Here is a 27,446-nt window from a genome sequence, read left to right as displayed (position 1 = left end):
CTTAATAAAAATGTGCATTGAAAGAACAAAAAAAACATGGGAAGTTTAATATACAATAACAGGGAGAATATGAGGGCAGGCCGCTAGCTGATAGTTACCTGATAGTTACAGTGAATGCTCAATGGCCCATATTGATTTTAGGGTGATCTAATGATTAGGATTGTATTTTGCATTTTAATTTTATTTTTTTCCTATAAATCTAAATCATTTTAAATTTAAGGCTTTTATCTTTAAAAATAGAATAATCACATAAAGATATCAAAAAATAATTAATAAAAAGACCAAAATACACTTAAAAAGTTTAAAGGGAATTTTGATTAATTTATTATTTTAAATTATTTTGTAGAACTTTTTTTGGATGTGTCTTGATGAGAAGAATGGATATTCCAAATTTCATGTGATTGGGATTTATAGAAAAAAAATATTAAAATTATATTATAAAATGAAGTCGTCAGCATCTGATCAACCCATTTTTAATATGGGCCGTTGGATTTATATTATTGCATCAACCCATCCCAAAATAATATAAAGGTAGGAACCACTACAAGAGGAACTGTGGCACTCCACTGCTTCCCACTCACAACAATTCAACCCCTTCCAGGAATCCATTTGGACCTTCAATGTAGCATTTGGGTTGGAATTAGAAGCTTTGAAATCCAAGGGGGCCACTATTTCATTTTCTCTACAAAATGGGGAGCCCTCTAAGGCCATGGAGAAATCGAAAAAGCACATGACAGCAGTGAATGGTAATATTGGGATAAGACGCAGAGGGTGGGGAAGAAGGGCTCCTTTTCTAGCTTCCATGGTGCTTCCATTGACAAAACAAGCACTGATGAAATGCTTGCTACAAGCCCTCCTCGCGAGTTCCTTCTATAGGGGAGGCAAAATTTACGTGTGGACCCAAAAACTAGTTCCGGGAAATTAGAGAGTATTTCCTTGAGGTATCCATCGTAAATAATCCAAGAAGGCACACCTCTAAATCATGTCGAAAGATGGAGTTTCTATACATGAAGATAGGCACGATGCATTGATGTGATTCAGTAAAAAAATTTCCATGATAAATGTAGAAAGTCAGGTCCTCTTAAAACCATCTAAGAGAGAGAAAGATGTGTGGGTCATCTCCATGTCAAGAGACAGACAACTGCATCTCTAAGTCATTGGAGAGAGAGATAGGCAACTGTTTGCATTGATGATTGAGGCCATTAAATTTTCTTTTGAAGCAAAGGCAGGAGCCATTTGAAACAATGGCAGGAGCCATTTTTTCCACAAGCGGGCCCCTAAGTTCATTGCTTGATGTACTATGTGTGGATTTTCCTTTTTTCTATAGACTAATTTGACACTAAATTTTTTATGTTCATTCCTCTATTAAAATCGCACTAGCGAAAAATATTCAAAAAATATTTTCGATAAACTAAAATGATCAAAATACCTCTACACGCGCATTTTAAATGGACCAAAAAGAGTTTAAAACCATCGTCCCCTCAAACCAGTCTTCCCAGCCCCCGTCCGCCCCTCCCCTCTCTCTCTCTCTCTATCTCTCTATCTCTCACTCTCTCTCTCTCTCTCTCTTTCCCCTACATTCTTGTTCAAGCTGCTCTCAATCTCGATGGCCTCACCCCGTTATGTCCCACGATGGACGCCGAGGTCGAGCCCAACACAATCCCCAAACTCTTTCCTCGGCCACAATCCCTTCCAACATGAATCCAAAGACGACATCTCCCTTGATGAAATCACTCCCAAACCATTCCAACCAAACCCGAGCCTAAATGTCTCCGACACAGATGAGGATGCATCAACCACCACCGAATGCTTCTTCCACCTCAATTCACCAGCTCTGCAACCGGCCAAGATTTGCTCTAAACACACTGCTGAGACTAGTGTGGAGATGGGTAGGACCAAGCATAAGTCTGTTCGGCCCGATATCGATCCAGTAGGCTCCACTGGGTCCAAATTGTCATTAACATGGACCGATCTGTGGGTCACGGCTCCTGGGACAGAGGGTGCGTGCACAATTCTAAAGGGGCTCAATGGGTGCTCCCAACCAGGCGAGGTCTTGGCTATCATGGGCCCGTCAGGGTGCGGAAAGTCAACCTTTCTTGATGCACTTGCAGGTTTGAGGCTTTTCTTTCAACTTTAGATTTTTTTATTATTGAGCATGTTCACTATGTTCATGTGGGAAAATATTAAGGACGTGGTTAGCATGCGGCCAAGCCCGCAAATGTTGAAATGTGGGCTTGGCAATTAAATTATACTTATTTTAAATATAATTTAATCCTAATAATTAGCGAATATATAATTTTTACCATGGAGATCATGAATATGAAAATAAATATATTATGAAATTATAAATAATAATTATATTAAAAAAAAAACATTTGGACCGTTTAGATGGATCACCTACTTGCATCCATCTTTAAGAGGGATACTTTATACCTATCGATCGCATATTGTAGAAATGCAGTCCAGCCCGCATGAAACAATTGTTCACATATTAATTTATCCCTTGGGGAAAAGACTGACTTAAAAGGATTTTTTATCTCAGATTTGAGGAACCCCCTATCATTATTTTGGGAAGAGAATTTTGATTTTGAGTTCTCTAGTACTTCGATCTAAACCTCCAAGAAATGAACAGCCTCTTTTTAATCTTGAGGCATTGTTGTTTAAGTACATCGAGGTTGTGATTCATTAAAAAAAAATTTAGTAAAGTTAGTTTATGGATTGAGAAGGTTACATCTTCGGAATTTGGAATCCTAAAAGTGCTTCTAAATTGAGTTTTACCCATAGTAAATAGGTACTCCCAAGGGGGAGTGCAAAATATTTTGGCCGATTGATTTTTTTATTTGGTAGAAGCCCTTAGTGGTCTAGGTAGGCTCTTGTGATCCGGGCTTGGTCTAACGGCATGTTTATTTGGAAAAAAATATTTATAGACGTAAACACTTTGCAAAAAAAAAGACTTTCGTAAACTTTCATTTCTCAAAGTTTGTTAACATGTGTTTGGCAATTTGTTTTTTTTTTTGGGTAATTCATATGTTCGATAACTTGCTTAGTACTTAAATACATGTGTTATTTAATTATTATAACTTAAAATATATAGTTATATTTATTCAAATAATATTTAAATATTAATAAAATACAATATATTATATATTATATATAATAAACTAAATATATTAGATATAATATGTAATACATTATAAATATAATATATATCTATATAATATAATTCAGTATAATATAAATATACGTAATATAGTATATAATTTTATGGGTGCAGTTTGTATAGAGCATAGGCTCTAAAAAATCAAATTAGAGCCTACTTTCAAATAGTGTCGAGAAATATGGTTTCACTACTAGAAATCTTTGTGATAGCCTGAAAATATATTTCCATATTTATTTATAAAGTTCAAGGCTTCAAAAAAAGTATAGATCGGTAAATCTATGAAAACTTGAAAATTGAAGGTCTAGAAATGCATTACAAAATACACTATTTGCAAAACTTGAAATCCTTTTTTTCTCATGTCCATGCATCTTGATGTCAAGATGATCAATTTGAATAAATTTGAGCATCAAAACAACCTCTTTAGTGAACTTTTTGAGGTAGGCTCAAAGTTTATTGTTTAGAGCCTCAGCTCTATATAAACTTTCTTCTTTATATATTATATAGCTATTCCATTAGTTCTGAATCCAATGTATAGGGACTGGATATGTAAGGATAAGCTTCAACTCCACCCTTTCTGACGCACTTTTGGTGTTGTATTGGTCCAAGTGGGGATAGCATTTGTCGTTGGGGTTTTAACAAAATCCAAAAATATGTGAGAAGACATAGATATAGAGGTAATATCTATTATATATAATACTAATATACATTAATAATATAAAACATAGAGTATAATATAACATAACATAAAATAAATATATATTAGTAATTTATATATTATATTTAAATAAAACCAGAGAAATGCTTGCCATGGGTTGAAATGTGGTTATAGTTTTATGCAAAGTGGACCATTTTAAAGTAAAATATTTTATGATGAGTTTTATTTACAAAAATATGTATAAGGCAATTTTAACGTGCACCAACCAAACATGCCGTAACAAAACGGAACATTCTAATCAAAGCGAAGTTCTAATACCACCAAAAATGATGTTTGGTTGTTTATACTTTGTTTGGATGCACAAATTTTTTGGAACATTAGGGTTTTCTCGTCCTTTTAAGCGTAATAATGCTGACAACCTGGTTCGCCCCTATTTTTAGGGGAGCCTAATTTCAGTAACCCAACTTATCCAAAAGAAAACAAAATGTTATTTAAAAAAAAATACAGATTATTTGAAGTTACCTATAAAAGGCAGGCAATGCAATTTGATACGATAATTAGGGTTCCAATCTCGGATTAGATTTTTACTTCTCCATTTGCTCGAGCAATAGTAGCTTGAAAATCTATATTTCTCTGAATTATGCATTTAAAGCTCCAAAAATAGTTCAGACATAGTTAATCTAAACTTACTTTAAATTTTAGAAAATGAATGGTCCAAATAGTTCATTGCATTAATTCTAGGACTTGAAATCTTTCTTGTATATTCTTATATTCTGTGGCCGGGATGATTAATTTTAAGTGGATGTTTATGGTACACTTTACCTCTATAGTTTGACGTTCACACCTCATCTAAACTTGTTCCTTCCTTGAATGAGTGTGTTTAGTCACGAGCAGCTATCAATCAAAATAGATAGCCTTTGATGCATTAACATTATTACTTTATTTTTAAATTTCATAATTTAAATTGAAATAAATTATGTTTAACAATAAAATGTTAATAATTAAATTTTATAAAAATTAAAAAATGTCGCATTCCTTATTTGTATTGGAAATAAAAATTAAGGGACTCCTTATAATTCGAGGACTTAAATTTAATATTTACGAAAATAAACTTTGTTCATTAAGACTCTATTGTACAAGGATAGCATCTCTTCTAAATTCCTACTAATACAAGTATTTGTTAAAAATAATGAATTTAACTATATTTTTTTCATAGAATTGCAATGGTATGCAAGAGAAGATCCTAGGTTGTATTTGGTTTTATTTTTGTAAATTAATGTTATATTTTCTAGACATATGTAAGTCATCTAGCCGGTATTGCATAAGAAAGAATGCAAAAAATTTGATTGTACATGTTGTGCTAGATCACACAGCCCTTTCATTTTTCAGGAGTGCTCTTTGTATTCTGACAATTGTGATGTCCTACACTTGGATTGCTTGATTTGTAGGCCGAGTGAGTTCTAACACAAAACAAATAGGGGAGATCCTTGTCAATGGTCGGAAACAAGCCCTAGCATATGGAACATCGGTATGGACATACCTTACTTGATGCATTAATTCTGGATTTTACATTGGGATCAGCCCTCTTAATTTAGTCGTTGAGCCCTCTTAATTTAGTCGTTGGACCCTATACTAAGGTACATGGTTCCTAAATAGAAGAACAGGGTTCCTAAAGTTCTATTTAGTATGTGCTACACCATGGGGACATCCAAAAACCATTGAGAGATTAACAACAATTCTTGATGATGAGCAGTCAATTGGATAGAGTAAATCTCGACCATTCATCATTTAGAACGCAATACATGTTTCCATGGTGTAGGATATATCATGCACCTTAAATGTAATGGTGCGGTTTGTATAGAGCCGAGGCTTTACACAATCAAAGTAAAGCCTACCTTCAAATAGTGTCGTGAAATATGGTTTCAATATTGGAAATCTTTGTGATAGCCTTAAAATATTTTTTAGTCTTTAATTAAAAATTTTACAGCTTCAAAAATAGTGTTGATAGAGCAAATCCGTGAAAACATGAAGAGCTTGAAAATTGACGATCCAAAAATGCATTACAAGATGCACTATTTCCAAAACTTGAAATTTATGTTGCTTCTCATGTCCATGCATCTTGATGTCGAGATGATCAATTTGAGGATGTTTGGACATCAAAACAACCTCTTCTAATGAAATTTTTAAGGTGGGCTCTAATTTGATTGTTTAGAGCCTCGCCTCTATATAAACCTCTTCGTAGATGCAAAGGACCGATCCAGCACCGCTCACTTTCAATTTCTAATCTATATAGGCTCATATGCCTTTTGGAACCTAGGCCCATGTGACCCAAGATGATACACTCATGACCACCCTCACGGTATGGCAAGCGGTGTACTCTTCAGCCCAGCTCCAGTTGACCAGCACCATGTCGAGCTCCCAAAAGAGAGAGAGGGCTGAGACAACCATCAGAGAGATGGGTTTACAAGATGCGATGCATACAAGGATAGGGGGTTGGGGCGTTAAGGGACTAACTGGTGGCCAAAAGAGAAGGGTGAGCGTTTGTATTGAGATCCTCACGAGACCTAGCCTTCTCCTTCTTGATGAGCCCACTAGTGGGCTCGACAGTGCAGCATCTTACCATGTCATGACTCGAATTGTACGTTTGGCTTCGCATGATGGTCGAACCGTGGTGGCATCGATACACCAGCCTGGTGCTGAGGTGTTCGCCCTCTTCAGCACACTATGCCTCCTCTCCACTGGGAAAACTGTGTATTTTTGCCCGGCCACTGCAGCCAGTGAGTTTTTTACACTGAGTGGGTTCCCTTGCCCTTCACTGAGAAACCCATCAGATCACTTCCTCCGCACCATCAACTCTGACTTTGATAAGGTAATTGGAATATGCACAATCTATGTGGGCTTTTGGACCGGGTTTGGGCCAAGAAAATAGGGAAAATGGGTTGAAACCTTTACAATATCACTAAATGGGTTAAAATATTACAAATTACAATTGGGGATATGCCTTTAAATTTCATTATCAATCAAGCACTTCATCAAAGAAAAGGTTGAAAACTATCCAAATTTCACCCAATCAGTAATGACAAGCCAAAAAAATTGGAGGTTTTTGGTAATTTTACCCTCAAAAGTGTCATTTAGTTATGGGAAAAGTTTATATAGAGCCGAGGCTCTAAACAATCAAATTTGAGCCTTCCTATAAAAATTTACTAAAAGAGGTTGTTTTGATTCCCAAATATCTTCAACTTGATCATCTCGACATCAAAATTTTCAAGATTTTCAAAATATTGTATTTTGTAACATATTTTTGGACAGTCAATTTTCAAGATTTTCAAGTTTCATGGATAATTTGAAACTTGAAACTTTATAAGCAAATATGAAAATATATTTTATAGCTTTCACAAAGATTTTCTCAATACTATTTGAAAGTAGGCTTTAATTTTATTGTTTAGAGCCTAGGCTCTATACAAACTACATCCTTGTTAAAGCTTATTTGGGGCTAAAATTACCAAAGAACCCTTAATTGTTATGGCTTCCTAATATCGAATTGGGGCAAGTTGGAAGACAAAGTTTCCACAATTTCTTTAAGTACCCGATTCATATATCCATTTATATTAAGTGCAATTTGTAATCTTTTTATTCTTTGAGCTACATTGCAATGGGTTTCGACACTTTTATTGAAATTTTTCTAAAAAGTAAGGTGCACTGGCCAATGGGCCGAGTTATGCCATGCTGGAGAATATATATCATATATATTTATATGATGGCCCAAGTCAAGCCCAATACTTTTTCAAGCACTCCTAGGCTTGCAATTCTTGGATTTGGGCTGGTGTTTGTTCATCCAAGGTTGTTGCTTGTCACTAAGAAGTAGACAATTTCTTTAGGATATTGAACAAGGTCCCGAGGCCAAGGCCATAAAAGCTTATGCGGCCATTGATATCTTAGTCAAGTCTTACAAGTCATCCACCATGGCCAAACAAGTCCTTGCTCGTGTAGCTGATATATCCAAGAGTGTAAGACCTCTCTCTCTCAATCTCTCTCTCTCTCCATATGTGTGTCTAACTCTTTGAAAGATTTGTTATAGGAGGGAGAAGCATTGACAAAGAAAGGAAGCCAAGCAAGCTTCTTTACACAAGCATCAGTCTTGACAAGAAGATCTTTTGTGAACATGCATAGGGATTTGGGATATTATTGTTTGCGTCTAGGAATCTACATTGCGTTGTGTGTGTGTGTAGGCACCATCTTCTTTGACATTGGCCACAACTTTGGCTCCATTCAGGTTAGTGTGACATTGTGCTTCAATTCAAAGTTTGTTTTGCTTTTTAGGGTAGATCAGTGGGGAACAGCCTTACTTGTGGTAAAAATGGAACTCAAAATGTCATGTTGTGGCACCTGATCGCCTTTGCCTTGAGTCCATTAAACTTCAATCAAAAGTTGAACAACCTATGCTTTCTACCTTCTAAATATCATGGTTCTCGTGTGTTTTGTATTGACAAACATTTTAGGCGAGAGGGTCCATGCTCATGTTTGTGGCAGCATTTTGGACGTTCATGGCGATTGGCGGCTTCCCTTCCTTTGTGGAGGACATGAAGGTCGTTTTTTCATTACTATCTTTCCATATATTTATTTTCCTTTTTACAGCAACAATAAGAAAAATTTTGATGACTGACTTAGAATACTAAAGAAAAAAGAATCAAGAGTACGGAACCATGAACCTATATAAAAAGGGTGCAATTTGTATAGAGCATAAGCTCTAAACAATCAAAGTAAAGCGCACCTTCAAATAGTATCGAGAAAGGTAGTTTAAATACTGGAAATCTTTGTGATAGCTTTAAAATATATTTTCATCTTTAGTAATGAAATTCAAAGTTTGAAAAACACTGTAGATCAAGCATATCTATGAAAACTTGAAAATTGACGGTCCAAAAATACGTTACAAGATACACTATTTCTAAAACTTGAAATCCAATTTTTTCTCATGTCTATGAATCTTGATATCGAGATTATCAATTTAAGGATATTTGGGCATCAAAACAACCTCAAAAATTTTTAGGTGGACTCTAATTTGATTGTTTAGAGCCTCGGCTCTATATAAATATTTTCCATATAAAAAGCTTAAAGATTAGAAGAAAACGAAAAAATTACATCGAGGGGTCAAAACATCTCACCTAATAATCCAAGATGCAAATGACTAGAGACTCTCGCTCTCTCTATGTGTCTCTCACATGGATTGATCCTCATGGTCACAGATCTTCGGGCGTGAGAGACTAAACGGGCACTATGGCGTGGGCGCCTATGTGATTGGAAACACCATCTCTTCCACCCCCTACCTCCTCCTCATCTCTCTAATCCCAGGAGCCATCACCTACTACCTGGCTCGTCTTCAAGATGGAGCGGAGCACTTCATCTACTTTGCTCTAGTCCTCTTTGTGTGCATGATGCTTGTAGAGAGCCTCATGATGATTGTTGCGAGCCTCGTCCCCGACTTCCTCATGGGCATCATCACCGGTGCCGGTATCCAAGGTGTCATGATGCTGAACGGTGGCTTTTTCCGACTGCCTAACGACTTGCCTAAGCCGTTTTGGAAGTACCCAATGTACTAAATCGCATTCCATAAGTTTGCTAACCAAGGTTTTTACAAGAATGAGTTTGAGGGTCTTACTTTCCCTAATGGCTTAGTAGGAGGGTCACCCACCATAACAGGAGAGAAGATTTTAACAGAGACATGGCAAGTGGAGATGGGGTACTCCAAGTGGGTGGACTTGGCCATATTGTTGGGCATGGTGGTTTTATATAGGCTCATGTTCTTGGGCATAATTAAGTTTAGTGAGAATGTGATGAAGAAAAATTAGTTGAAAAGTAACTTATTGAAAATAGCATAAAGTAAATAATATTATTAAATGTCTTTTAAAATAATAGAAAAATGAGACCATGAGGTAAATGGCAGTCGTGAGGCCTTTGTGGCCATACTCCAATATGTAAGGGCTTTTTGGGCCCTTTTAGCTCGGCCTTCCTAGCAAGCGACAGAAGAGTAGAAAGAAATGCCCTTTTCTCCTAGAATAGAATTTGTTTCTTACTGTACAAATTAATTTATTGCAAAATTACTACTGATTTTATATCTAAGTGTTGATAATAGTGAAGATACAAGTTTTCTTCCTATCTCTTTGTCCATTTGACAGATGAAACAAGCTGATTTCGTTGGAACATGGAAGTTGGATCTCCAGGGTAAATATACAGTACACGTATTGGTACACTTATTACTATGAGGTTGGATAACCCTCGAAATTATCAAATATGACGCAGTCCCCTTCATGGTGGGCAGAGATCATCTGTTTACTTGAAATGAAGTTAATGTACATGTTAGGCTAGGGTCATTGTATATGTTTTTCCATTGCCATTTATTTATTGTATAGTAATTATGTGAATGTATTCTATTATTAATAAAAATTTTGGGATGAGGCTTTCTCCCCAACTGACTTATCAAAAAAAAAAAAAAATATATATGTATTCCCAAAAGAAAAAAAAAGTGTTACGTATTATTATTGTACTTCCTTGCTCTCTCTCAATGAGCTCATGAAATATAGGATTGATCGCAATTTAGGCATCACTCAAGCAAAATTTATAATTATCAAAATTTAAAAATCGACATATATATGTTATAGTCTCATTTTTTGAGAGTGTGAATTGTGTTTTAACTTTTATTTTATTTAATTTAGCTCAAATTTGGGGAATCAATACTGGAAATTTGTTTGATAAGGCTGCAGCCCTATCAAAATATTGGAAATTGCGATTCAAGTATTGGAAAATATTTACATCGATCATTTCAGCTTGAACGTTATGGTTGGAAAAAAATTAGGATTTTAAGCTCTAAAAATAATGTATATTGTATCAAATTATCTAGGCCATCCATTTTCCCCTAAAAGCAAGTTTTCATAGATTCTCAATATGTGTATCATTTTTTGAGTTTCAAATTTCATTATCGATGTTGAAAATTGATTTTAGATACATCATGGAGATTTATGCTGCCAAAAGTACTTTCTAGATGAGGATTTTAGGTGTGGCTTATCTTGTTTTCATAATACCTAGGCCTTATAGAAACTTCTCTATCACCATCTCACAATATAACCAAAATAAAAATAAAATAAAAAAATAATAATTAACAAAATATATAAAAAAATTTCAAATTTATAGCTGTATTTTTGCCATTGAAATATATTTTTAATAATGTTTTACAAGTGTATTATGATAAGAAGCATGGATACTTAAAATTTGAACTTAATCAAATGTATTGAAAATAAGATAGAATTAAAATACATTATTCACTATAAAACAAAAGTTAGACTTTGGTGTAAAATATAAAATATAGAATTGAAATACATTATTAGATAAAAAAGTAAGATTTTAGTGTAAAATATAGGATATACATGACCATTTTCAAATTTCTAAAAATAGAAACGGATTTTCTGTAAATTTCTCTTATCGCAACGTAGTGGCTTCCCATAGGTGTTCCCTTCCCTATGGCTTCTTTGAACTTAGAAGAGCCCATTTATGGAATTCAATAAGAAATATGAGGTCGATGATCCATATACTTTGTAATTGTATTATGAAGGTAATGACCTTTTTCTTGTTGAACCCAGAAATTCAATAACGTCTTCTTCTTTGTTTATTTTAAAGATGCATATAACATCTAACAAAATGTTCAGTGGCGAAAGAGTGACACGGGCTGCTCTCAAACTAATATTATTAACTTGCCCCTCTCTTGAAAGAGGTATATACGGAAAGCATTCTATGTGATCCACCCACATATAGATTTCATGTGATCCCACTTCTCAGCTGTTCAATTTGAATAGATTGTTAGGATTGCTCATATTACAATTTCACACCAAAACATTATTTGATTTTTAATTAAGAAAATCAAGTTAAATTTGAGGTATCCGATCTTCTTATTGGGCACTTAGCAAAAAATAAAAAAATATTTATTCTACTAAGGTATCCCATCTTCTTATTGGCTACCTAGCCAAAAAATAAAAAAATATTTATGTGGAGAATAAATAACCAGAATGCCTCTAAAGTTTTACGGGTATTCTAGTATTGTTTTATCCGGGGAAATATTTTTTAATTTATGTTTATCATGTTCGCCTTTGTCAGATATATATGTGACCCAAATTTCGCTGCAAAATGATTTATAGAATAAAAATATTACAAATAAAATATTTTAAGCCATCGGATCAAGATCTGACACTCAAGAGCCAACTTATGGCATTGTGACTCAAGGTATTCCAGCCATCTTCTCAGATCTTACAATTGAGAGCAGAGATCACATATATTTTATATGTGGGTAGGGTCACACTTAAGACTTTCCCTAAAAAATAATCCAAGGACTAAAATACCCTCAATGTAAGGAAAATTGTTTGGTGTGTCCAAGCCCCCACATGTTACTATATGGACTTGGAGATCTACACTGTCCCCCAAAATCGGGTCACATAAATAATAGTCCTCCAAAGAAAAAGTAAAATTCGAATATTTTTTTTAAAAAATCTCATTTCTAGTTTTATAAAATCTTTATTTTTAGAGGCTAATATTCTCCTTGTTAAATATTATGTACTCCCTCAAAATTAGGATCAAATTCTATTTCAAAATTAAATTATTAAGGGGACCACATTTCTACATGAGTTTGTGGACTCAAAGAATATAAAATGGTAAAAAAGAGAGTAAAGAATAAGCAATGCAATATTTTTAAGGGTGTGGTTTGTACAAGGTTGCAACCTTAAATACTGAAAGTAAGGTGCAACACCAAATTTTAGTGTAAGATATAATTTGGGTACCGAAAATTCTCAGGATAGTTTAATAATCTATTTTTATTTATATTTGTTAAATTTTGTAAAATAAATTATTAAGAGGACCGCAGTTCTACATGAGTATGTGGACTCATAAAATATGAAATGGTAGAAAAAGATAATAGAGAATAAGCAATGTAATATTTTTAATGGTGTGGTTTGTATAAGATTGCAACTTTAAAAAATCAAAATAAGCTGCAATACCAAATTTTAGTACAAGATATAGTTTGGATGAAGAAAATTCTTAGGATAGCTTAGTAATCTATTCTCATTTCTAATTCTAAATTTTGGACCCAAAAAATAGTTTAATTCAAGCAGATCTATAAACACATGAAAATCTTTAAAATAGACGATTCAGATATTGTGTTGCAAGATGCACTATTTTTGGGACTTGAAATTTATTTATTTTTGTTTTTTCAACGTACATCACGATGTCGAGATGTTCCGTTAAAAACCTTTCAAACTTCAAACCAACCTTGAAATAACTTTTTTTTTTTTTTACACCTATATATCTCGAGGTCGGGATGATAACATAATGAACCTTTCAATGGGTTTGTTTCTCTGATCTGTTGGGCTTTTTAAATCAAGGTCTTTGATAACTCTGTAATGGTTTTGATGTGATCTTCATGTGAAGATGTTTATATTGGATGAATGGTTGTGTCAATGATGATAAAAGGAAACGCTTCTTTCTCAGAAAAACATTCGCAGTGGCCGCCTAAGAGCTTTCGCCCCGCCAGGCTTGAGAGCTAATGCTGCCTAACTCTTCCTTGGATGTCTGAGACACTCTCTCTCACAAAATTCAGTCCTACTCCTGTCCTTCTTTAAAGTCTGTGGTTTTTTAGAAGTTATGTCTTCGTTCTCTCTTTTTCTCTCTCTCTCTCTCTCAGATGTTCTTGTCCATCTATTTAATGGTCTCTTTTGGTTAATTTTTGTTATCTTATTCTTGCTTATTCTCTCTCGATCTCTCTATGAATTCTTCTTTGCTCTTTTGACATTTTTAAGATTTTTATGATTTCTTATGTATTGTTTTAACATTTTAGAATAATTTTGCTGGTTGTGATACTCGTTTTGGAGTGAGTATTCCTCTGTGTTATTCCTGGATGTATTTTGACTTTTAATATGTTTTTTTTTCATGTTTAAATTGATTTTTTTCAATCGCATTTAAAGTTGATGGCAGGAAAACTTATGTTCAACATCTCTAATGTTCCACAAAATGTATTACAACGTATTACAAGAGATACGGATACCAAGATTTAAAATATTTTTTCTTTTGAGATTATCAATGTTTTTGGCATCAAATAACCGCTTCAAAGTTTTAATTTGATTTTCTAGGCTTTACTTTAATTGTTTCGGGCCTTTTAACTGAGTTATCCATATAAGGTAGCTCTCTATTTTATTTGGGCCTTTTTTGTTTGTTTCTAATTTCTCAAAAGTATATTAACTTGGCCATGCTATGGAATGTATCAGAGGTTTCGATTTTCACGAAAGTTTAGCTCTTGGGGGGGGAATTATAATTTCCCCAAAAAACAATTGCGCTTTCTTTTTAGTGCAACAAAAAATAAATTTATATTCTCTTGAAAAACTCAAATTTTTCCGGCGAAGGGAAAATTTGCAACAGATGTATCACGAAAGTAGGAAGGCAGTGAAAAGCGTAATCTTAAAATTATTAAAAATTACATTACTTTGGTAGAGGGAATGAGATCATACTATATACATTTAAAATGGTTATTATTCATGTTGCTTATTTTGGGTTGCGGTTGACTAAAAGTATGGCGAGATTACAAATAGACGTTCTTGAGTTGTTTCGTTGCATACAAAATCACAATGAAAAATACTGTATTCTAATCAATATAATACAGTTAAACATTGATTGAAAACAAACTTGTCTCACTCCAAAAATCATTTTCCAATTCGTATAAAACAATAAACTTTGTTTGGAAACAAACCTCCAACAAATTTCTCTCATCAAAAATCTCTTCCAATGAGAGTTGGTTCTCTATAATTTATTTGTAAAAATTAAATCAGTTTTGAGTTGGTTCTCTATAATTTATTTGTAAAAATTAAATCAGTTTTGGTTTTGGAGGTTGATGATAATAAATTTTTAGTCCCAGTTAAATTTATGTAGGAATTAATACAAATTAAATATGTAAAATATTATTTAAATAATGAAAAAGTTTCTGAAAGGTTGCAATCTTAAAAAGTAGAATTAAAGGTACACCTTAAAAATCCATCTGAAAATATTATTTTAATGCTGAAAAATCCTCTAATTGATCATCTTGATATTGAGATTTGACATTGAGATGCATGATAATAAAAAAAATAAAATGAATAGTGCATGTTGCAACACATTTCGTTTTTTAGATTTTTATATATTCATATATCTAGTTGTTTGTAATTATTTTTAATTTTTAGAATTTAAAACTTTTTAATTAAATATGAAAGTAGATTTTGAGATTAATCTGAGTACTTTTTTATACCAAAATTATATGATAAAATTTGGACCTCGCTTTAATTTTGAGGTTGTAACCCTTCAGAAACCACACCATTTAAATAATTACTTCATATACCTCCATCATATTATCTCCGCATGTACGACATCCAAAGGCGAGGCAGGAAACAGAGTGTAGGAAATACATTAAAAAATTAGTTCAAACAAACTCTCAATAACATAACCCAGTTAAAAAGAAGCGATGTATTCATTGAAGCCTATATTACAAGGAGATCACAATTATTCACAAACATCTTATATGAAACCATATACCTATACTATAAGGAGATCACAATTATTTACAAGAATCTTATGTGAAACCATATACCTATACTACAAGAAGATCACTGAAAAAGTTTACATAGGGTTGCATCCATGAAATGTACCTTAAAATGTAGAACAACGGATGCGCCTATAAAATCCATTTGAAAAAGGTTGTTTTAATGTTGAAAAATCTTCTAATTGATTATCTCGACATTGAGATGTATGAATATGAAAAAGAAAAAAAAAAAGATTAAAATCTAAAAAATAGTGCATATTGCAACACATTATCTAGACCGTCCATTCTCAAGATTTTCATACATATATATAGACCATCCATTTTCAAGATTTTCATATATATCTAGATCTACTTGATTTTAACTATTTTTAGAGCTTAAAGGTTTATAATTAGATGTGAAAATAGTTTTTCAAATAATCTTAAGAATTTTTTATACCAAAATTACAAGTTATGATAAAATTTGGAGGTTCACCTTAATTGAATTGTTTAATGTTGTAACCACACCCTTAATAAAAATGTGCATTGAAATAACAAAAAAAACTTGGGAAGTTTAATATACAATAATAGGGAGAATGGGAGGGCAGGCCGCTAGCTGATAGTTACAGTGAATGCTCCATGGCCCATATTGATTTTAGGTAGATCTAATGATCTGGATTGTATTTTGCATTTTAATTTTAATTTTTTCCTATAAATCTAAATCATTTAAAATTTAAGGCTTTTATCTTTAAAAATAGAATAATCAAATAAAGATATCAAAAAATAATTAATAAAAAGACCAAAATACACTTAAAAATTTTAAACGGAATTTTGATTAATTTATTATTTTAAATTATTTTGTAGAGCTTTTATTAAATGTGCCTTGATGAGAAGAATGGATATTCCAAATTTCATGTGATTGGGATTTATAGAAAAAATATTAAAATTATATTATAAAATGAAGTCGTCATCATCAATTCAACCCATTTTTAATATGGGCCGTTGGATTTATATTATTGCGTCAACCCATCCCAAAATAATATAAATGTAGGAACCACTACAAGAGGAACTGTGGCACTCCACTGCTTCCCACTCACAACAATTCAACCCCTTCCAGGAATCCATTTGGACCTTCAATGTAGCATTTGGGTTGGAATTAGAAGCTTTGAAATCCAAGAGGGCCACTATTTCATTTTCTCTACAAAATGGGGAGCCCTCTAAGGCCATGGAGAAATCGAAAAAGCACATGACAGCAGTGAATGGTAATATTGGGATAAGACGCAGAGGGTGGGGAAGAAGGGCTCCTTTTCTAGCTTCCATGGTGCTTCCATTGACTAAAGAAGCACTGATGAAATGCTTGCTACAAGCCCTCCTCGCGAGTCCCTTCTATAAGGGAGGCAAAATTTACGTGTGGACCCAAAAACTAGTTTCGGGGAATTAGAGAGTATTTCCTTGAGGTATCCACCGTAAATAATCCAAGAAGGCACACCTCTAAATCAGGTCGAAAGTTGGAGTTTCTATACATGAAGATAGGCACAATGCATTGATGTGATTCAGTAAAAAAATTTCCATGATAAATGTAGAAAGTCAGGTCCTCTTAAAACCATCTAAGAGAGAGAAAGACGTGTGGGTCATCTCCATGTGAAGAGACAGACAACTGCATCTCCAAGTCATTGGAGAGAGAGAGAGGCAACTGTTTGCATTGATGATTGAGGCCATTAAATTTTCTTTTGAAGCAAAGGCAGGAGCCATTTGAAACAATGGCAGGAGCCATTTTTTCCACAAGCGGGCCCCTAAGTTCAGTGCTTGATGAACTATGCGTGGATTTTCCTTTTTTCTATAGACTAATTTGACACTAAACCTTTTATGTTCATTCCTCTATTAAAATCGCACTAGCGAAAAATATTTTCGATAAATTAAAATGATCAAAATACCTCTACACGCGCATTTTAAATGGACCAAAAAGAGTTTAAAACCATCGTCCCCTCAGACCAGTCTTCCCAGCCCCCGTCCGCCCCTCCCTAATCTCTCTCTCTCTCTCTCTCTCTCTCACTCTCTCTCTTTCCCCTACATTCTTGTTCAAGCTGCTCTCAATCTCGATGGCCTCACCCCCTTATGTCCCACGATGGACGCCGAGGTCGAGCCCAACACAATCCCCAAACCCTTTCCTCGACCACAATCCCTTCCAACATGAATCCAAAGACGACATCTCCCTTGATGAAATCACTCCCAAACCATTCCAACCAAACCCGAGCCTAAATGACTCCGACACAGATGAGGATGCATCAACCACCACCGAATGCTTCTTCCATCTCAATTCACCAGCTCTCCAACCGGCCAAGATTTGCTCTAAACACACTGCTGAGACTAGTGTGGAGATGGGTAGGACCAAGCATAAGTCTGTTCGGCCCGATATTGATCCAGTAGGCTCCACTGGGTCCAAATTGTCATTAACATGGACCGATCTGTGGGTCACGGCTCCTGGGACAGAGGGTGCATGCACAATTCTAAAGGGGCTCAATGGGTGCGCCCAACCAGGCGAGGTCTTGGCTATCATGGGCCCGTCAGGGTGCGGAAAGTCAACCCTTCTCGATGCACTTACAGGTTTGAGGGTTTTCTTTCAACTTTAGATTTTTTTATTATTGAGCATGTTCACTATGTTCATGTGGGAATATATTAAGGACGTGGTTAGCATGCGGCCAAGCCCGCAAATGTAGAAATGTGGGCTTGGCAATTAAATTATATTTATTTTAAATATAATTTAATCCTAATAATTAGCGAATATATAATTTTTACCATGGAGATCATGAATATGAAAATAAATATATTTTGAAATTATAAATAATTATTATATTAAAAAGAAAAACATTTGGACCGTTTAGATGGATCACCTATTTGCATCCATCTTTAAGAGGGATACTTTATACCTATCGATCGCATATTGTAGAAATGCAGTCCAGCCCGCATGAAACAATTGTTCACATATTAATTTATCCCTTGGGGAAAAGACTGACTTAAAAGGATTTTTTATCTCAGATTTGAGGAACCCCCTATCATTATTTTGGGAAGAGAATTTTGATTTTGAGTTCTCTAGCACTGCGATCTAAACCTCCAAGAAATGAACAGCCTCTTTTTAATCTTGAGGCATTGTTGTTTAAGTACATCGAGATTGTGATTCATAAAAAAAAAAATTAGTAAAGTTGGTTTCTGGATTGAGAAGGTTACATCTCCGGAATTTTGAATCCTAAAGTGCTTCTAAATTGAGTTTTACCCATAGTAACTAGGTACTCCCAAGGGGGAGTGCAAAATATTTTGGGCGATTGATTTTTTTATTTGGTAGAAGCCTTTAGTGGTCTAGGTAGGCTCTTGTGATCCGGGCTTGGTCTAAGGGCACGTTTCTTTGGAAAAAAATATTTATAAACGTAAACACTTTGCAAAAAAAAAGACTTTTGTAAACTTTCATCTTTTAAAGTTTGTTGACATATGTTTGGCAATTTGTTTTTTTTTTTTTGGGTAATTCATATGTTTGATAACTTGCTTAGTACTTAAATACATGTGTTATTTAAATATTATAACTTAAAATATATAGTTATATTTATTCAAATAATATTTAAATATTAATAAAATACAATATATTATATATTATATATAATAAACTAAATATATTAGATATAATATGTAATACATTATAAATATAATATATATCTATATAATATAATTCAGTATAATATAAATATACGTAATATAGTATATAATTTTATGGGTGCAGTTTGTATAGAGCATAGGCTCTAAAAAATCAAATTAGAGCCTACTTTCAAATAGTGTCGAGAAATATGGTTTCACTACTAGAAATCTTTGTGATAGCCTGAAAATATATTTCCATATTTTTTTATAAAGTTCAAGGCTTCAAAAAAAGTATAGATCGGTAAATCTATGAAAACTTGAAAATTGAAGGTCTAGAAATGCATTACAAAATACACTATTTGCAAAACTTGAAATCCATGTTTTCTCATGTCCATGCATCTTGATGCCAAGATGATCAATTTGAATAAATTTGAGCATCAAAACAACCTCTTTAGTGAACTTTTTGAGGTAGGCTCAAAGTTTATTGTTTAGAGCCTCAACTCTATATAAACTTTCCTCTTTAGATATTATAGAGCTATTCCATTAGTTCTGAATTCAATGTATAGGGACTGGATATGTAAGGCTAAGCTTCAACTCCACCCTTTCTGACGCACTTTTGGTGTTGTATTGGTCCAAGTGGGGATAGCATTTGTCGATGGGGTTTTAACAAAATCCAAAAATAAGTGAGAAGATATAGATATCGAGGTAATATCTATTATATATAATATTAATATACATTAATAATATAAAACATATAGTATAATATAACATAACATAAAATAAATATATATTAGTAATTTATATATTATATTTAAATAAAACCAGAGAAATGCTTGCCATGGGTTGAAATGTGGTTATATTTTTATGCAAAGTGGACCATTTTATAGTAAAATATTTTATGATGAGTTTTATTTACAAAAATATGTATAAGGCAATTTTAACGTGCACCAACCAAACATGTCGTAACAAAACGGAACATTCTAATCAAAGCGAAGTTCTAATACCACCAAAAACGATGTTTTGTTGTTTATACTTTGTTTGGATGCACAAAATTTTTTGAACATTAGGGTTTTCTCGTCCTTTTAAGGGTAATAAAGCTGTCAACCTGGTCCGCCCCTATTTTTGAGGGAGCCTAATTTCAGTAACCCAACTTATCCAAAAGAAAACAAAATGTTATTTAAAAAAAAAACAGATTATTTGAAGTTACCTATAAAAGGCAGGCAATGCAATTTGATACGATAATTAGGGTTCCAATCTCGGATTAGACTTTTACTTCTCCATTTGCTCGAGCAATGGTAGCTTGAAAATCTATATTTTTCTAAATTATGAATTTAAAGCTCCAAAAATAGTGCAGATATTGTTAATCTAAACTTGCTTTAAATTTTAGAAAATGAATGGTCCAAATAGTTCATTGCATTAATTCTAGGACTTGAAATCTTTCTTGTATATTCTTATATTCTGTGGCCGGGATGATTAATTTTAAGTGGATGTTTATGGTACGCTTTACCTCTATAGTTTGATGTTCACACCTCATCTAAACTTGTTCCTTCCTTAAATGAGTGTGTTTAGTCACGAGCAGCTATCAATGAAAATAGATAGCCTTTGATGCTTTAACATTATTACTTTATTTTTAAATTTCATAATTTAAATTGGAATAAATTATGTTTAACAATAAAATGTTAATAATTAAATTTTATAAAAATTAAAAAATGTCGCATTCCTTATTTGTAATGGAAATAAAAATTAAGGGACTCCTTATAATTTGAGGACTTAAATTTAATATTTACGGAAATAAACTTTGTTCATTAAGACTCTATTGTACAAGGATAGCATCTCTTCTAAATTCCTACTAATACAAATATTTGTTAAAAATAATGAATTTAACTATATTTTTTTCATAGAATTGCAATGGTGTGCAAGAGAAGGTCCTAGTTGCATTTGGTTTTATTTTTGTAAATTAATGTTATATTTTCTAGACATATGTAAGTCATCTAGCCGGCATTGCAAAAGAAAGAATGCAAAAAATTTGATTGTACATGTTGTGCTAGATCACACAGCCCTTTCATTTTTCATGAGTGTTCATTGTATTCTGACACTTGTGATGTCCTACACTTGGATTGCTTGATTTGTAGGCCGAGTGAGTTCTAACACAAAGCAAACAGGGGAGATCCTTGTCAATGGTCCGAAACAAGCCCTAGCATATGGAACATCGGTATGGACATACCTTACTTGATGCATTAATTCTGGATTTTACATTGGGATCAGCCCTCTTAATTTAGTCGTTGAGCCCTCATAATTTAGTCGTTGGACCCTATACTAAGGTACATGGTTCCTAAATAGAAGGACAGGGTTCCTAAAGTTCTATTTAGTATGTGCTACACCATGGGAACATACAAAATCCACTGAGAGATTAACAACAATTCTTGATGATGAGCAGTCAATTGGATAGAGTTAATCTCGACCATTCATCATTTAGAACGCAATACATGTTCCTATGGTGTAGGATATATCATGCACCTTAAAAGTAAGGGTGCGGTTTGTATAGAGCCGAGGCTTTAAACAATCAAAGTAAAGCCTACCTTCAAATAGTGTCGAGAAGTATGGTTTCAATATTGGAAATCTTTGTGATAGCCTTAAAATATTTTTTAGTCTTTAATTAAAAATTTTACAGCTTCAAAAATAGTGTAGATAGAGCAAATCCGTGAAAACATGAAGAGCTGGAAAATTGACGATCCAAAAATGCATTACAAGATGCACTATTTCCAAAACTTGAAATTTATGTTGCTTCTCATGTCCATGCATCTTGATGTCGAGATGATCAATTTGAGGATGTTTGGACATCAAAACAACCTCTTCTAATGAAATTTTTTAGGTGGGCTCTAATTTGATTGTTTAGAGCCTCGCCTCTATATAAACCTCTTCGTAGATGCAAAGGACCGATCCAGCACCGTTCACTTTCAATTTCTAATCTATATAGGCTCATATGCCTTTTGGATCCTAGGACCATGTGACCCAGGATGATACACTCATGACCCCCCTCACGGTATGGCAAGCGGTGTACTACTCAGCCCAGCTCCAGTTGCCTAGCACCATGTCGAGCTCCCAAAAGAGAGAGAGGGCGGAGACAACCATCCGAGAGATGGGTACAAAATGCGATGCGTACAAGGATAGGGGGTTGGGGCGTTAAGGGACTAAGTGGTGGCCAAAAGAGAAGGGTGAGCGTTTGTATTGAGATCCTCACGAGACCTAGCCTTCTCTTTCTTGATGAGCCCACTAGTGGGCTCGACAGTGCAGCATCTTACCATGTCATGACTCGAATTGCACGTTTGGCTTCACATGATGGTCGAACCGTGGTGGCATCGATACACCAGCCTAGTGCTGAGGTGTTCGGCCTCTTCAGCACACTATGCCTCTTCTCCACTGGGAAAACTGTGTATTTTGGCCCTGCCACTGCAGCCAGTGAGTTTTTTGCACTGAGTGGGTTCCCTTGCCCTTCAATGAGAAACCCATCAGATCACTTCCTCAGCACCATCAACTCTGACTTTGATAAGGTAATTGGAATATGCACAATCTATCCCCCTCTCATGTCTATGTGGGCTTTTGGACCGGGTTTGGGCCAAGAAAATAGGGAAAATGGGTTGAAACCTTTACAATATCACTAAATGGGTTAAAATATTACAAATTACAATTGGCGATATGCCTTTAAATTTCATTATCAATCAATCACTTCATCAAAGAAAATGTTAAAAACTATCCAAATTTCACCCAATCAGTATTGACAAGCCAAAAAAATTGGAGGCTTTTGGTAATTTTTCCCTCAAAAGTGTCATTTAGTTATGGGAAAAGTTTATACAGAGCCGAGGCTCTAAACAATCAAATTTGAGCCTTCCTATAAAAATTTACTAAAAGAGGTTGTTTTGATTCCCAAATATCTTCAACTTGATCATCTCGACATCAAAATTTTCAAGATTTTCAAAATATTGTATTTTGTAACATATTTTTGGACAGTCAATTTTCAAGATTTTCAAGTTTTCATGGATAATTTGAAACTTGAAACTTTATAAGTAAATATGAAAATATATTTTATAGCTTTCACAAAGATTTTCTCGATACTATTTGAAAGTAGGCTTTAATTTTTATTGTTTAGAGCCTAGGCTCGATACAAACCACATCCTATAGTTAAAGCTTATTTGGGGCTAAAATTACCAAAGCACCCTTAATTGTTATGGCTTCCTAATATCGAATTGGGGCAAGTTGGAAGACAAAGCTTCCACAATTTCTTTAAGTACCCGATTAATATATCCATTTATATTGTAAATTGTAATCTTTTTATTCTTTTAGCTACATTGCAATGGGTTTCGACACTTTTATTGATATTTTTCTAAAAAGCAAGGTGCACTGGCCAATGGGCCGAGTTATGCCATGCTGGAGAATATATATCATATATATTTATATGATGGCCAAAGTCAAGCCCAATACTTTTTCAAGCACTCCTAGGCTTGCAATTCTTGGATTTGGGCTGGTGTTTGTTGATCCAAGGTTGTTGCCTGTCACTAAGAAGTAGTCAATTTCCTTAGGATATTGAACAAGGTCCCGAGGCCAAGGCCATAAAAGCTTTTGCGGCCATTGAAATCTTAGTCAAGTCTTACAAGTCATCCACCATGGCCAAACAAGTCCTTGCTCGTGTAGATGATATATCCAAGAGTCTAAGACCTCTCTCTCTCCATATGTGTGTATGTCTAACTCTTTGAAAGATTTGTTATAGGAGGGAGAAGCATTGACAAAGAAAGGAAGCCAAGCAAGCTTCTTTACACAAGCATCAGTCTTGACAAGAAGATCTTTTGTGAACATGTATAGGGATTTGGGATATTATTGGTTGCGCCTAGGAATCTACATTGCGTTGTGCGTGTGTGTAGGCACCATCTTCTTTGACATTGGCCACAACTTTGGCTCCATTCAGGTTAGTGTGACATTGTGCTTCAATTAAAAGTTTTTTTTGCTTTTTAGGGTAGATCAGTGGGGAACAGCCTTACTTGTGGTAAAAATGGGACTCAAAATGTCATGTTGTGGCACCTGATCGCCTTTGCCTCGAGTCCATTCAACTTCAATCAAAATTTGAACAACCTATGCATTCTACCTTCTAAATATCATGGTTCTCGTGTGTTTTGTATTGACAAACATTTTAGGCGAGAGGGTCCATGCTCATGTTTGTGGCAGCATTTTTGACGTTCATGGCGATTGGAGGCTTCCCTTTCTTTGTGGAGGACATGAAGGTCGTTTTTTCATTACTATCTTTCCATATATTTATTTTCCTTTTTACAGCAACAATAAAAAAAAATTTGATGACTCAAGTAGAATACTAAAGAAAAAAGAATCAAGAGTACGGAACCACGAACCTATATAAAAAGGGTGCAATTTGTATAGAGCTGAAGCTCTAAACAATCAAAGTAAAGCGCACCTTCAAATAGTATCGAGAAAGGTAGTTTAAATACTGGAAATCTTTGTGATAGCCTTAAACCATATTTTCATCTTTAGTAATAAAATTCAAAGTTTGAAAAACACTGTAGATCAAGCATATCCATAAAAACTTGAAAATTGACGGTCCAAAAATGCGTTACAAGATACACTATTTCTAAAACTTGAAATCCAATTTTTTCTCATGTCTATGAATCTTGATATCGAGATGATCAATTTAAGGATATTTGGGCATCAAAACAACCTCAAAAAGTTTTAGGTGGACTCTAATTTGATTGTTTAGAGCCTCGGCTCTATATAAACATTTTCCATATAAAAAGCTTAAAGATTAGAAGAAAACAAAAAAATTACATCGAGGGGTCAAAACATCTCACCTAATAATCCAAGATGCAAATGACTAGAGACTCTCGATCTCTCTCTGCCTCTCTCACATGGATTGATCCTCATGGTCACAGATCTTCGGGCGTGAGAGACTAAACGGGCACTACGACGTGGGCGCCTATGTGATTGGAAACACCATCTCTTCCACCCCCTACCTCCTCCTCATCTCTCTAATCCCGGGAGCCATCGCCTACTACCTGGCTCGTCTTCATGATGGAGCCGAGCACTTCATCTACTTTGCTCTAGTCCTCTTTGTGTGCATGATGCTTGTAGAGAGCCTCATGATGATTGTTGCGAGCCTCGTCCCCGACTTCCTCATGGGCATCATCACCGGTGCCGGTATCCAAGGTGTCATGATGCTGAACGGTGGCTTTTTCCGACTGCCTAACGACTTGCCTAAGCCGTTCTGGAAGTACCCAATGTACTACATCGCATTCCATAAGTATGCTAACCAAGGTTTTTACAAGAATGAGTTTGAGGGTCTTACTTTCCCTAATGGCTTAATAGGAGGGTCACCCACCATAACAGGAGAGAAGATTTTAACAGAGACATGGCAATTGGAGATGGGGTACTCCAAGTGGGTGGACTTGGCCATATTGTTGGGCATGGTGGTTTTATATAGGCTCATGTTCTTGGGCATAATTAAGTTTAGTGAGAATGTGATGAAGAAAAAATAGTTGAAAAGTAACTTATTGAAAATAGCATAAAGTAAATAATATTATTAAATGTATTTTAAAATAATAGAAAAAAGAGACCATGAAGTAAATGGCAGTCGTGAGGCCTTTGTGGCCATACTCCAATATGTAAGGGCTTTTTTGGCTCTTTTAGCTCGGCCTTGCTAGCAAGCGACAGAAGAGTAGAAAGAAATGCCCTTTTCTCCTAGAATAGAATTTGTTTCTTACTGTACAAATTAATTTGTTGCAAAATTACTACTGATTTTATATCTACCTGTTGATAATAGTGAAGATACAAGTTTTCTTCCTATCTCTTTGTCCGTTTGACAGATGAAACAAGCTGATTTCGTAGGAACATGGAAGTTGGATCTCCGGGGTAAATATACAGTACACGTATTGGTACACTTATTACTATGAGGTTGGATAACCCTAGAAATTATCAAATATGACGCAGTCCCCTTCATGGTGGGCAGAGATCATCTGTTTACTTGAAATGATGTTAATGTACATGTCAGGCTAGGGTCATTGTATATGTTTTTCCATTGCCATTTATTTATTGTATAGTAATTATGCGTATGTATTCTATTATTAATGAAAATTTTGGGATGAGGCTTTCTCCCCCACTGACTTATCAAAACAAAAAAACTTATATATGTATTCCCAAAAGAAAACAAAAGTGTTATGTATTATTATTGTACTTCCTTGCTCTCTCTCAATGAGCTCATGAAATATAGGATTGATCGCAATTTAGGCATCACTCAAGCAAAATTTATAATTATCAAAATTTAAAAATCGACATGTATATTTTATAGTCTCACTTTTTGAGAGTGTGAATTGTGTTTTAACTTTTATTTTATTTAATTTAGCTCAAATTTGGGGAATCAATATTGGAAATTGGTTTGATAAGGCTGCAGCCCTATCAAAATATTGGAAATTGCGATTCAAGTATTGGAAAATATATACATCGATCATTTCAGCTTGAACGTTATGGTTGGAAAAAAATTAGGATTTTAAGCTCTAAAAATAATGTATATTGTAACAAATTATCTAGGCCATCCATTTTCCCCTAAAAGCAAGTTTTCATAGATTCTCAATATGTGTATCATTTTTTGAGTTTCAAATTTCATTATCGATGTTGAAAATTTATGCTGCCAAAAGTACTTTCTAGATGAGGATTTTAGGTGTGGCTTATCTTGTTTTCATAATACCTAGGCCTTATGGAAACTTCTCTATCAACATCTCACAATATAACCAAAATAAAAATAAAATAAAAAAATAATAATTAACAAAATATATAAAAATTTTGAAATTTATGGGGGTATTTTTGTCATTGAAATATATTTTTAATAATGTTTTACATGTGTATTATGATAAGAAGCATGGATACTTAAAATTTGAACTTAATCAAATGTATTGAAAATAAGATAGAATTAAAATACACTATTCACTATAAAAAAAAAGTTAGACTTTGGTGTAAAATATAAAATATAGAATTGAAATACATTATTAGATTAAAAAAGTAAGATTTTAGTGTAAAATATAGGATATACATGACCATTTTCAAATTTCCAAAAATAGAAACGGATTTTCTGTAACATTCTCTTATTGCAACGTAGTGGCTTCCCATAGGTGTTCCCTTCCCTATGGCTTCTTTGAACTTAGAAGAGCCCATCCATGGAATTCAATAAGAAACATGAGGTCGATGATCCATATACTTTGTAATTGTATTATGAAGGTAATGACCTTTTTTTTGTTGAACCCAGAAATTCAATAATGTCTTCTTCTTTGTTTTTTTTAAAGATGCATATAACATCTAACAAAATGTTCAGTGGCGAAAGAGTGACACGGGCTGCTCTCAAACTAATATTATTAACTTGCCCCTCTCTTGAAAGAGGTATATAC

The 27,446-nt window shown here is 34.1% G+C and overlaps 1 protein-coding gene, 1 non-coding gene and 1 pseudogene across 4 annotated transcripts; all 3 read left to right on the top strand.

Moving 5' to 3' along the window:
- Positions 1-1,478: 1,478 nt before the first annotated feature.
- On the top strand, positions 1,479-9,966 carry LOC18426089 (ABC transporter G family member 1-like). 2 transcript variants are annotated; one of them, XM_088863672.1, is made up of 6 exons: positions 1,479-2,111; positions 5,264-5,343; positions 6,109-6,684; positions 7,894-8,088; positions 8,315-8,401; positions 9,059-9,966. In XM_088863672.1, the coding sequence occupies exons 3-6, from the start codon at positions 6,160-6,162 to the stop codon at positions 9,410-9,412; spliced, it is 1,161 nt and encodes a 386-aa protein (XP_088719798.1). In that variant the 5' UTR covers positions 1,479-2,111; positions 5,264-5,343; positions 6,109-6,159; the 3' UTR covers positions 9,413-9,966. The 2 variants fall into 2 exon arrangements, with proteins under 2 accessions (XP_088719798.1, XP_088719797.1); XM_088863671.1 differs by having other exon boundaries at positions 1,482-2,111; positions 6,133-6,684.
- Positions 9,967-13,304: 3,338 nt separating this feature from the next.
- Positions 13,305-13,429, top strand: LOC148782292 (small nucleolar RNA SNORD14). Its single transcript, XR_016055160.1, has one exon. It is a non-coding gene; the product is annotated as a small nucleolar RNA SNORD14 (small nucleolar RNA).
- Positions 13,430-17,133: 3,704 nt separating this feature from the next.
- Positions 17,134-25,620, top strand: LOC148782291 (ABC transporter G family member 1-like; annotated as a pseudogene). The gene is made up of 6 exons (XR_016053206.1): positions 17,134-17,994; positions 21,147-21,226; positions 22,016-22,565; positions 23,780-23,974; positions 24,201-24,287; positions 24,945-25,620. The product of XR_016053206.1 is annotated as an ABC transporter G family member 1-like (transcript).
- The last annotated feature ends 1,826 nt before the right edge of the window (positions 25,621-27,446 follow it).

Source organism: Amborella trichopoda, chromosome 4 (genome assembly GCF_054954075.1).
Source record: "Amborella trichopoda isolate Santa Cruz 75 chromosome 4, AtrichopodaSantaCruz75HAP2 v2.0, whole genome shotgun sequence".
In the NCBI taxonomy this organism is placed as follows: domain Eukaryota; kingdom Viridiplantae; phylum Streptophyta; class Magnoliopsida; order Amborellales; family Amborellaceae; genus Amborella; species Amborella trichopoda.
This window is presented reverse-complemented; position numbering and strand designations above follow the sequence as displayed.

Bases quoted from the DNA above. Each gene is read 5' to 3' on its own strand.
- LOC18426089 (XM_088863671.1), top strand. From the start codon at position 1,607: ATGGCCTCACCCCGTTATGTCCCACGATGGACGCCGAGGTCGAGCCCA. The intron at 5,344-6,132 runs GTATGGACATAC...TTTGGAACCTAG, and splicing joins CCCTAGCATATGGAACATCG to GCCCATGTGACCCAAGATGA. The intron at 6,685-7,893 runs GTAATTGGAATA...GATTTGTTATAG, and splicing joins TCAACTCTGACTTTGATAAG to GAGGGAGAAGCATTGACAAA.